The following is a 12,901-nucleotide window of genomic DNA, read 5'->3' as shown; positions in this document are numbered from 1 at the left end:
GCTCTTCCGCTTTTTCTCCTATCAAACTGCTTCTTCCCAGCTTTCTTCCCATGGCCGTTCCTTTAATAGTATTGTTTTGCCAGTGTCCAGTCTTTTCTGTTGCACTAATGTGTACTATCTCGGGCTCTTCCTCATTTTCATGTCTTCACCTGTAGGCACACAGCTCTCCTCCCTGGACTCACAGATGACTCCACTTGGACATTCCACACCTCTGCCCTGACAGCTGAGCTACCCTTTCTTCCCAAAGGTGACTCCTCTTCATTATTCCCTGTGTTAGTAGATGGAACTTTCATTTACCTACTGGCCCAGCTGGAAAACCATGAGCAGTGCCAGGCTCCTTCCCGGCCTCCGTTTCCTGTTAGTCTTCATGACCTGTGGATTGTTGGAGAAATCTGTCTGTGGTAGGCCATTTCTCTCCAACCCCAGGGCAACCATTTAAATTCTGTTCAGGCCCCCGTCATTTCTCACCTAGTTTATCTCCAGAATTATCCATCTCTTCAGTCTCTTCCCCCTTCTGCTGTCAATGATCTTTTAAAGGCACAAATCTAATGCTGTCCCTTCTCTTGCTTGAGGCACTCATCTCTTTGCGGGTAGGCTCTTCTCTAGGCGTCTAAGCCCTCGCATGTCTGGCTACACCCTAACTTTCTGAGCTCACGCCCTGCAGTCCCCCCAGCCCCCAGCATGGACACATATACACATATATACGCATACAGAGCCTGTTCCCTGAAAGAATTATGTTCGTCCTGGCCTCTCTGCTCTTACCCATGCTTCACCCTCTACCTGTAATATCCATTCTTCCACTCCTTGAAATGGATTCTGACCTGTCGGTTCTCTGAGGCCTTTCTTGAACAGGTGTCCTACAGGCTCCCCTCAGCCCTGCACTCCACGCTAGAGCTGGAGCTGTCTGTTTACTTGTCTGTTTATCTCACTTGTCTGTATGTATTGGAAAAAGAACTGTGTCTTCTCCAAATTTTCTGTCACATACATACCCAGCATCCGCTCATTGCAATGAAAATGTGTGCTGATTTTAGGTTCTGATTTTAGGTTCTTAGCCGTAGTGACCAGTCACAGAGGTCGTAAGACTGGACTTCATTTGCATTAAATTCCTGGGCCATATGGTGATCACAAGTTGTGTTTTCTGACCAAAAAATGCAAATAATCATTCATCCTTTATTGAATACATTAATAGTAAAATTATAAAATTAGTGCTGCCATGGCTCTCAAGGGGGTGCCAAACCTTGCCTCCCAGACGTGAGCGGCTCCCCTAGCAGTGCCTGAAGTGGCTGCAGGTTCATCTCTGGTCCCCTGCAGCGCCCTATCCTCTCCTAGTCAGATCTGCCGGAGGCAGCTTAATGCTACCCAAGCACACCGCGGCCTCCGGGTTCTCCACAATCCCTTCCACAACTGACCCCTGGGAGGCCCTGCTTGTTCCATCCATTTCCTAAAGAGCTCCTGTCACACAGGCCAGGTACAAAGCCAGCTCCTTGTACACCAAAGCCACAGTGGGGGAAGCCCTGGGCATCACCCAGATGGGATGTTGCCTGTGCTTTTCGGGGCTTGGCTTTTATGTCATTATTTGCCTGCACTTCCCCTGTGGACATCAGCCTAAAGAAGATATTCAGAGAAAGGCAAACACTGTATGATATCACTTACATGTGGAATCTAAAAAAATACAACAAACTAGGGAGTATAACAAAAAAGAAGCAGACTCACAGATACAGAGAACAAACTAGTAGTTACCAGCGGTGGAGGGCGGACACAATATAGGGTGGGCATAGGAGGTATAAGCTAGTAAGTGTAAGATAGGCTACAAGGATGTGTTGTACAACACGGGGAATATAACCAGTATTTTGTAATAACTGTAAATGGACTGAAACCGTTAAAAAAAAATTTTGTAATTTAAAAAAGAAAATTAAAGAAAAGATATTCCGAGAATGTCTTGCCAATTCAGTCTGCCTTGACGGCGCCAGCAATGAAAAAGAGGAACAAACTGACGGGGTTATCTGGCCCCGCCTTTGAAATCCTTTCCTCCTCTAAGCAGAAGAGCAAGTCCCTACCTCTAAATAACTGCAACAGATCTTTTCCTTCTTTTATTTACATTAAAAAGCATCCCTGTAAGAGACACATTTTAATGCTGCTCAGTCTTCCCTCTCAGGAAATTTATTCTCATATTTGACTTCAATGCTTTCTTGATATAATTTCCATCCTCAGAGAGAAGAAAAGCTGATTGGCAATATCTGTCTTAAAAGTCTGTATTTTTATGGCCACCACTAAATCTCCTGGACACAACATCTTCTCCAAACACAACAAGCTCAGTTCCTTTATCTTTTCTGCATATATTGCATTTTCCAGTTCTTTGTGTCGTTAGGCTGACCTCTTGTAAATTATAGTATTAGACACTGAAGAGTGCCAGAGAGGAGACAACAGATACGGTGCTTCTGGAGGGGCTTAGAATCGCTTCCAGAGGGGAAGAGAAAATAAATATGTGAAATATATTGACACACAGAAACACAACATACACAGCTCACTTTAGCTGTGTAAATAATGTTTAAGGAGTATTAGAGATTACTGTGTCCAGAGTTGGCCAGTTATTGTGAGAAGAGTAATGAACAGTGTTTGGAGGCAAAGGGGACCCAGCCTAGAGAGGAGAAATTGGAAATTCTCTTTGCTGCTCATCAATTGTGTTCACTGAACATACCCGTCTCCAGCCCTTAGCACAGCACCTGGCTCATTTTAGGCACGCAGTAGTGTCTGTTGACTGGATAACCAACTGACTGGCTGTAGTACTCTAGTAAGTGTATACCAGTATGATTCCATTTGTAAATTTGCAATTAATTCTTATATCCTGTACACTCTCAGTCGTGGAAGTTTTAGGATTTTAGACAAGAACTTTAAGTAGCAAACATTAACGATATGCTACCCTGCATTTGTCCCTGCTAGAGTTCATTTCAGTCACCTTCCTTCTAACTTTTTCTCCAGCTGACCTACGTGTGTATAAACCAATGGAAAAGGCAGGAGCTCATCTTGAAATGATTTTCCAGCCTGCTTGCTTAGTTCAGTCCGTCTGTTTCTCAGCCCTGCTGCCACATTGCCTTCATTTTACTTTACTTAAGGGATTTCATTATGAGACAATTGCCTCTGAAAAAGGTTATTCCTCCCATTCAACCACACTTAAACATCCTCTGTCCCCATAGTAGATTATCATACTTTGCTACCCTAGTGACCTCCACTGAAAGACTGTGTGCTAGGTTTGCTTTTCTGCACATGATGTTTGGGTCTCAAGTCATCTTGCAAATACTGATATATATTTTAAAATCTATAAATGCAATCTCGTATTCTGGATTGGATCCTTGAACAGAAAAAGGACATTAGTGAAACAACTGGTGAAATCTGAATAAGGTCTGATTTACATAATAGTTCATTTCTTAGTTTTGATCAATGCACCATGGTTGTGTAAGGTGTTACCATTAGGGGAAGCCAGGTGAAGGGTATAAGGGCACAAACATTTCACAAAAAGAGGAAATGTTAGGAACTCAGGTAGACGTGAACATCCTGGTTATTTTCAAAACAATTTTTCAAGCATGAGAAAAATTGCAGACTACCAAAATGTACTTCAGATAATTCTAGGCTTTGTAAGGTTAAAAAAAAGTAAAAACAACCCCTGTTCACACTCAGCCCCGCTTCTGTTCATTTTCCTCCGAGGTCCGCTCCCTCCGTTCCCACTGCTTCAGCTGTCCCCTCTGTGCTGCTGTCAGAAGTGCCCCTGGCTCTTCCACATCTCTCAGCCCCACATCCGCAAGGGCCACGCCTGTCCTCCACACAAGCACTTGATATTCAGCGCAATTAAATCTCAATGCTTTTTCCCCTCCCCCAGCAGCCTGCCCTGTGTTGGCCAATGACATCACCATCCTGTCACCCAAGCTAGGACTTCAGAGTCGCCTTCAATTCCAAATGTTGTCAACTCTTCCAGAAGTTCTCCTGTGTCTACACACTCACCCCTTTCGCTTTCACCTTGTGGTTACCCTGGAAGAGCCCCTGGGGTACGTGGTCAGGACTGTCCCTGCCTGCAGTCTCTCCACCCTCCCAGCTGCCTTCCGGAAGTGGGCATGACCAAACGCGTCAGTGTTACTTTCCTTCTTTTAAAAAGCACCAATGGCTCTATATTGCTGCTGGCCTGAACAGCAATAAACACCTACCTGGAAGAGAGATGTATTATGTAGCTATATTAGATGGTCAGCTCAAACCCACCTCCCTCCTTCCTCCACCTTCATCTCCTGGAAAGTAGAAGAAGCACAGGCCTTTGGAGTCAGAAAGTCCTGGCCTTGCATCCCAGCTTGTGACCCTGGGCAAATTAGTTTTTGCCTCTGAGCCTCAGTTCCCTCTCACATAAAATGGAGGTTGTACTTACCATGCGGGGTTGTTGCGAGAATTAAATGATGTACGTTGAGGGCCACACCTGAAGCAGACTTCTCTTGTTGTTAATCCTGTAGGGGGTCATGAGGAATAGGCCTCTTGATCATCTCTGTCATACGTGTGTGTTATTGAAAATGGAAGTTGGTTATGTCTCATGGTCCCTCCTGGGACCGCAGTCTACCTTCTACAATAGGGGGCCTCTTTGTAGGGAAGCTTCATCCCACATGGAGGGATTGAGCACTTTCCCAACACCCTCCCCAGCTGGGCTGGGACTGTGTGCTGCTACCTGCCACAGGCGCGGCCCCAAACCATTAGAGTTGAAGGGAGCCTAGCCTTAGGAACTGAATTTTATTCCCCAGAGTATAAGGGCCGTGTCACTCACTTGGTCTGTTCTCACTCTTGTGGATGAAACAGGAATTTTCAGCAGAAATCTTCAGAGCCTATCATATATTTATCAGGAGTGTTCCAAACTAGAATATGCCTGTCCCAGACCTCCATGGGGGATGAACTTCACCTAATTGGTTCAGTGCCCTTTTTTCAGTGGCCTAGTACAGTAGCTGGCACACAGTTGTGCTTAATCAGAATTGGATGGCTAGATAGATGAATGGAAGGATAAAGGACTTAATCTCTAGGATTTGTCCAGTAATGCATACTTAATTGAAAGACTGAATAATGAATTCCCCAACAAGCTACAAGTTAGGCCAGTGGTTCTAAACCTTGGCTGCACTAATCACCACGAGAGTTTTTGTTTTAAGACTGATTTCTGGGTTCTACCCATACTTATGCCCTATGATTTTCAACAGCTTCCCAAGTGATTCTAATAGACGGCCAAGGTTGGGACCTACCATGCTAGACCAATCTAAAAATATGTACCCTGTGCATATAACTCCTATTTTCATGTTACCATGTTGTGTTGTAATTATCAGTTTATGTATCTTTCCCTAGCTTGACTTTATGCTCCTTGATATGCTCTGATATGCTCAGATACTGGGACTGTCTCATTCATAATTGTCTTCCTAGTGCCTGGCACAGTGCTTGGCATGTAGCAGATAGTCAAAAATGTTCATTGAGTTGGTGGCTTCTTTCATTTAGGTGGTAGGTACTATGCAATTTCCTTGTATCCTAAGACAAAGAGAAAATGCTAGCACCATGCGTTTTGTTTTGTGTATGCGTATGTGTGTGTGTGTGTGTGTGTGTGTGTGTGGTGTTTTCTAACCATCTATGCTTCGGTACCTGTTTGCTTGTCCCTAATAGATTTGTTTTTCCTGTTCACTCACTGTCATTTATCCAGATGCTATGAATTGACAGCAACCAAAGATATTAGACTTTGTCAGGGAGTCTCAATTTGAAATATTTTGTCCCATTATTCCCATCTGTACCTAGGTTCCAAAACTCATCACTGTGTACGTAAGAGGATAGCTCACTAAGTGGTGTTTGGCACTGCCATCTCCATTAATGAAAGCCATAGGAGCCTCTAGGCAAAGACACTCAGGTTGCCCTTCCAACTGATTTTCTCAACTCTAAAATCTATTCATCTAGACATAGACTAATAGAGCTGGGAAGAGATTTAAGACAACAAGTTCAGTCACCTTCATTAACCAATGAAGGGTCTGAAGCTAGATGGGTTTTAGGACTTGCCTGAGATGACACAGCTTGTTAGGGACGCAGCTGGTACAAGAAACCTGGCACTCTGGTCCTCAGGCCCGGACCATTGCACTGTGCTTCTAGCACCTTGGACTACATCAGAAATCAAAGATCACACCCTTACTCCCTTTTTGGTATTTGTGTTAGAAAGAAAAGTATCTGGAAAAAGGTATTATTACAGGTTTCTCAGAGGATGTGGGGAGGAAGAGTATTAGGTGGAAAGGGATTCTTGAATGAGACTTGGAAGCTTCTCAGAAAAAGTGTGTTTTGTGGCAGCACCACAATTTATCTGTGTTTCTGTCCGTTTTCAGAATTTTCCCCAGAGAATACCTCCTTCAACAGATCCACCTGTATTCCCTCGCTGATCTGCAGCAGGTAAGCACTTAGAGGGGCCATTTCATTTCTCTTTTCTCCCTGGGAGAATGTTTTTGTTGATTATGGCTTTGGCACTGAATTCTGCCATCACTGGAGTAGTTTTATTCACAAGCCCTAATCATCAATTATTTTCTGTTCAGAATGAGAAAAGAAAACTTAGTATAAAAAGATATTCTAGGACAATAAGAAATGCTGGCAAGGATATAGAGAAACTGGAGCTCTCATACACTGCTGGGAATGGAAAGTGGTGCGGCCACTTAGGGAAATAGTTTGGCAGTCCCTCAAAAAGTTAAACGTAGAGTTACCCTGTGACCCAGCAATTCCACTGCTAGGCATATACCCTAGAGGGCTGAAAACATATGTCCACATAAAAACTTGTACAGGAATGTTCAAAGCAGCATTATTCATAATAGCTGAAGAGTGGCAACAACCCAGATGTTCATCAGCTAATGAATGGATAAACAAAATGTTGTATATCCACGCAATGGAATAGTATTCGGCCATAAAAAGGCGTGAAGTACTGATACATGCTACAGCACGGATGAACCTTAAGAACATCATGTTGAAAGAAGCCAGACAGAAACGAATACATATTTTATGATTCTTATTTTATGTGGACTTTTCTTAGGATGTCCAAAATAGGCCAATCTATAGAGACAAAGTAGGTGAGTGGTTGCCAGGGCCTGGGGAGAGCCGGGGGGTGAGGAGAGGCTGCTGACGGGGTGCGGTTTCCTTCGGGGCTGATGAAGATGTTCTGGAATTAGTGGTGATGGTTGCACAACTTTGAAACTATACTAAAAGCAGCCAGTGAATTGTATACTTTAAAAGAGTGAACTTTATGGTATGTGAATTATATCAATAAAAAAAGTTGTACAAGGGAAAAAAAGACATAAAAGGCAATGAATATATTAAACTCTTTGACTTGTGCTCACGTCAAACAGTTGGATGACATTAAATTTTAGTAAAACACAACAGAGCATGTAAGAGTCAAAATCATCTTTTTATACTTTCATTTGTGTACGTATATCCTTTTAATGACTGACCAGGTTAACACCCGGGAAGAAAGCCAACATTTTGTCTGTTCAACCCAAAATTCTGAATATGTTAAGCTTTGGTTAACCATTTAAATCAACAGCTCACTCCCTAAGAAGCTTTCAGACACTGCATGAAAGCATTGCTTTCTTTTCCGTATATTGTGGATTCTTTCAAGAGTCAATTACAAAAAAAAAAAAAAAAAAAATTGTGACCATTTTCAGAACGTCTCAAACTGCTGTGATTCGGTTCTTTTGTTTCTTGCTGTTTTGCCCAGAAGAAATGAGGTCAACTTAATCTGTGTTCAGATCCTTCACTCATTTTTCAAGACTTAAAAAATAAATAAAACCTTGAAAAGTAATTTAAACTTAAGAGTTTTGTGTTCTCTTTATCCCGCCAGAAGTAGATAGGTTATTTTAAAAGGTAGAAATAGTTCTAGGGCATTTAGTTGGACAGGGTGAGAGAATACTAGGGTTTTAATTTCCACTTGTGCACCCAGTTTAAACCTATTTGCACATATCAGCTCCTTCCCCTCCTTCAGTCCTGCTGTCCTATACTACGTAATCAAGCACCAGTGATCTGCTGGCTGGAGTGGAAAGAGATACAGTTTTAATTATGATTGCCCAGTGGTGTTCAAGGGGAAGAATTGGATACAAGACCCAGTATACATTTATATATTTTCTAGGACTCTACCTGATCTTAGTATCTGAGGACCGAGACTCTTATCACTGGAGAAGTATGTTTAAAGGCACCAGTGGCATCTTCTTGTAAAGGTGGTTTAAAATAGAATGGGTGGACCCCAGAGTGAGTACTTTTTGAGGAAGCCTTTCAAAAATGAGTTTTGATACCAGATGAAGAGAAAGAATCAGTAATTCTATATTCATTTTAGGGTGTCAAAGTAGTGTAGCTATTTGGCATAATAAAGCCTTCTTTTTTAAAGCTTTCCTATACCCTGCTGTCTTTTTTTCTTTCCCATTGTAATAATCAAACCATACATGCCAAGCAGCTTACCTAAATCAGTGGCAGCAGTATTCTTGGTGGGCCAGACCATTAGCGTCGGAGCCCCATAAGCAGCTTAATCAGTTTTCAGCCTCCGTAGTAAAGCGATAGAGGCAATCAACAGCTTATCAAACTCCCTGTGGGCGGGGGCGGCCAGAGCTCCCTCCATCCGTTTACTCCACAGTTCACTCTAACCTGGTTCTTTGTGCCTGGATTTAAGATCCCCAAACCTATCATATTTAGAGGAAGTTTAATTCAATTATCTTTTTCTGCCTGAGGTGGGTTAAATTGGATTTAGCTTTTGATCTGTCTACATCTAGGTTATCAGTACTGAAGGGCACCTCCGCCCCATCTTCCCTTGGTTTCAGAGTAAATTTCTGGCGTGTTTTCTGGATCTGAACTGTTCTTGCAAATAGGTAAGAGAAGAGAACACAAGAAGGGGGAAAACATACTATTGCTTTGTGACAGAGCGTGTCAGGGGTAGCAGGAAACCCAGCCTGACTGACCCAGCTCCCAGCCCCAGCTCGGCCTGTACCATTTCAGCCTCTGTCTGGGTTCTACGTCACCCTGTTTCAAGTCAGCTTCAGGAGTTTTAGAGCAAGTTATCTCTCCCATTTGATTCCCGTCCTCACTCCTAAAACAAAGGTCTCTATAAAAGCATCTCTTCTATTATATGAAATAACTATAGAAGAATGAATTTCAGTTTATAACTTTTGCAGGGGAGAGGAAGAAATTCAACCAAGTAACTGAAGAATTAATCTCAAATAATGGCAATATAAATATCCTTCCTAAAGGCCTAGGTTCCTTTCTACAAGTTTCTCTCAAGTGAATTTGAGTTTCCCCATTAGCTTTTATTTAAAAAACAAAATGTAGATATCTTCCTCTCCAGAAAGAAAAGGTAAAATTTTAATAAACATGGTAAAAGGGGATTTATAATTTAAGTAAATATACACTAATCTTAAAATAATGTAGTACACAAAACACTAATACCACCCAAATAAAGATGCTGAAAGAATTCTGGTAGCAAAAAATGTGCAAACTTTTTCTCTCTCTCTGTTTTCATTTTTATAAGTAACAATCCCGGGGCTTCCCTGGTGGCGCAGTGGTTAAGAGTCTGCCTGCCAATGCAGGGGACGCGGGTTCGAGCCCTGATCTGGGAAGGTCCCACATGCCGCGGAGCAACTAAGCCCGTGAGCCACAACTACTGAGCCTGCGCGTCTGGAGCCTGTGCTCCGCAATGGGAGAGGCCACGATAGTGAGAGGCCCGCGCACTGCGATGAAGAGTGGCCCCCGCTCGCCGCAACTGGAGAAAGCCCTCGCACAGAAACGAAGACCCAACACAGCCAAAAATAAATAAATAAATAAATTTATTTTTTTTAAAAAAAGTAACAATCCCCAAACTTTTAGCAGGTAGACTCAATTCAACAAATTGGCAGAAGATTTCAGACTCCCTTAATGCCTCTGAAATGACATTCAAGACAGCTTTTTCTCCTCTTCTTAGTATTTGAATTCACTGGCCTCTTTGCATACACTCTCTCTACTTTTGTACACTTGGACCTGGGAAATAAATAGCACTCACTGACACTGCTTAGCAAAGGGGACTCCCTCTAGTTGTTCTGGGAGCTGGAGTCACCTGCCCACTGGCCAGTGAGTGCTCAGCGTTGCCAATTATTGGCAACATTTGTAGCTTATGCCAGTGCGGAGTCCCTAATTGTCTTTTTTTTTTTTTTTTTTTGGCTGCGTTGGGTCTTCGTTGCTGCACGCGGTCTTTCTCTAGTTGCAGCAAGCGGGGGCTACTCGTCATTGCGCTGCATGGGCTTCTCATTGCGGTGGCTTCTCTTGTTGCATAGCACGGGCTCTAGGCACACGGGCTTCCATAGTTGTGGCTCGTGGGCTCAGTAGTTGTGGCTCGCGGGCCCTAGAGCTCAGGCTCAGTAGTTGTGGTGCACGGGCTTAGTTGCTCTGCGGCATGTGGGATCTTCCCGGACCAGGGCTCGAACCCGTGTCCCCTGCATTGGCAGGTGGATTCTTAACCACTGCGCCTCCAGGGAAGCCCCCTGTCTTTTTATTTCACCAGTAAATAAGTTGCTCACTGGGTTTTCCTCGCACAGGCAAAGGTAGTAATTGACCCCCACATAGTCACTACCTAATCAGCGGCGGCATTTTAACACGTAAGATAGAGCAAGTATCAATACTTCTCCTGTCCTAGTAGCAGGACCATGGAAGGGCGAAGAAGGTGGGGGCAGAGACTCTCCAAATCCCGGGAGGTGGGTGGGGGGTTGAGGAGGGCACACCCGTTTGAGTTATTCATTTAAGTTTGGAATTTCAAATGAATTTCTGTTCAGCAAAGTAGATATTGTTAGAAAAACATTCAACCTATGCTCTTTGAATGTAAATCTGACAGAATATACTATTTTTTTAAAAGTAAAATCTTATAAGCAAACTTTCAGGGGGTTTGAATGCATGGTGGTGTTTTGAAATGTTAGAGCAATTCCTCAGAAAGGATTTGGCAGGCAATGGCTAAGCATATGTGAATGAATGGACCAGTGTTGGTGCGTGTTTTTAATGGGGAAATGAGGCTGCTTTTTAAGAGCTTTTTTCCCACTTGGATACTTTGAGAAGGGAAAGTAGAATAGAATTTATGTTTCGTTATTTTCAGTCTACCCAGCATTATCAGAAATTCAAGGGAAGACTTTACAACAGGAATACAATAAAAAGATATGCTCCAGTGGGACAGCAGAAACAATACTATAACCCTCAGTGCGTTAGCTTTTTGTATTAGTTCTCCCCTTTCCCTGTTGAGTGTGTGACAAACCTTCTCCTTACTCAGATCCCTTTGGCTCTTTTAACACTGACAAGAAAGTCCCACGTTTTATCAGCAGAATACATTAGTGTATGTGAGTTAGCGTTCAAGAGATCCTGGTTGCTATTAAGGAGCAAATCAGAGCCATGGTTTACTATGTCATTCCTCGGACCGTGTAAGTGATAGGAGGCTTCTTCTGAAGTTCCTTCTACTTGCTGAAAGGAACGGTCAGACTTGACTTCTAAATTGTGGCTACCTGTGCTCTTGTGACAAAAACCTAAAATGTCTATAAATGACTAACTCTTCTGGTGTTACTCACCTTTGGGACGTATGTAAGTTAAGCAGTGAATGATTCTATTTGTACCCGATTCGTGAGAAAGGATACTGGATGATCCCAGGGGTGAGGCGGTGGGTTAGAGTGGCCCCTCCTCACCTGCTCCCTCCACCGCTCACCACCTCACCTGCCAACACACACACCTCTTGTGGGACCATCTCAGGAGCTGACTTCCCCATTGTTCACCTTCCCTAGGCCCTAACTTTTCAAACTAGCCCCTACCTCCAGGTTAAGGCAATTCGATTCTAGTTAATATGAAACCCAGGCATACCTCATTTTATTGCACTTTATTGCACTTTGCAGATATTGTGTTTTTCACCTGTTGAAGGTTCGTGGCAACACTGCGTTGTCAGATAATGGTCAGCAGTTTTTAGAAATAAAGTATTTTTTAATTAAGGCATGTACTTTTTTTTAGACATAATGCTTGTACACTTAATAGACTGCAGTATAGTGTAAACAATTTTCATATGTACTGGGAAACCAAAAATTCATATGACTCGCTTTATGGTGATATTTGCTTTATCTCAGTGCTCTGGAGCTGAACCCACAGTATGTCTGAGGTATGCCTGTATATTACCTGAGAAGAGTGAATTATTATTTTGGCACAAATTCTTTTGTCTTATTAATAAGTTGAAAGCACAGGATAATCAACTGAGGGGAGATAGATTTCAATAGGTAAGTTTTAATTATGAAAAAAAGATGGAAGAGTCTGAAATTTGGAGTACTTACTAAGAGATGTGAAGTGGGAAGGGTGCCAGAGGAGAGGACCCATAGCCCTCAAGAGTCTTGAAAAGAGAGGAGTAAATCAGATGCATATTGCCTTTCTAGAGGGGCCTAGAACAGTCTGAATTGTTTGTTTTATGCTAAAGCAATGAACATTTATACTAAGCAACTGGGCATGTAAATGGTCAATGAATCAATGGATGGATGGATAAATACACACACATACATACACTTCCTGAACTCATTCGCACTCTCTTCCTTTAAAAAGAAAAGCAAACGAATTAATTTAACATAAGCCCCTAAATAAAATGACATTAGAAATGCTGGAATTGGGCTTCCCTGGTGGCGCAGTGGTTAAGAATCTGCCTGTCAATGCAGGGGACACAGGTTCGAGCCCTGGTCTGGGAAGATCCCACATGCCGCGGAGCAACTAAGCCCGTGAGCCACAACTACTGAGCCTGCGCGTCTGGAGCCTGTGCTCCGCAACGGAAGAGGCCGCGACAGTGAGAGGCCCGCGCACCGCGATGAAGAGTGGCCCCCGCTTGCCGCAACTAGAGAAAGCCCTCACACAGAAACGA

General features: G+C 43.1%; 1 protein-coding gene across 3 annotated transcripts in view; it reads left to right on the top strand.

Moving 5' to 3' along the window:
- PLEKHM3 (pleckstrin homology domain containing M3) overlaps nt 1–12,901 on the top strand; it is a 190,039-nt gene that overhangs the window by 97,060 nt on the left and 80,078 nt on the right. For all 3 annotated transcript variants that reach the window (XM_059928564.1, XM_059928565.1, XM_059928566.1), the window contains exon 6: nt 6,369–6,432. In XM_059928564.1, coding sequence (XP_059784547.1) covers nt 6,369–6,432 — 64 coding nt within the window. The remainder of the gene's footprint in view (nt 1–6,368; nt 6,433–12,901) is intronic.

Source organism: Balaenoptera ricei, chromosome 7 (genome assembly GCF_028023285.1).
Source record: "Balaenoptera ricei isolate mBalRic1 chromosome 7, mBalRic1.hap2, whole genome shotgun sequence".
NCBI lineage: Eukaryota > Metazoa > Chordata > Mammalia > Artiodactyla > Balaenopteridae > Balaenoptera > Balaenoptera ricei.
The sequence above is the reverse complement of the archived record's forward strand: the minus strand, read 5'-3'. Positions and strand labels throughout refer to the sequence as shown.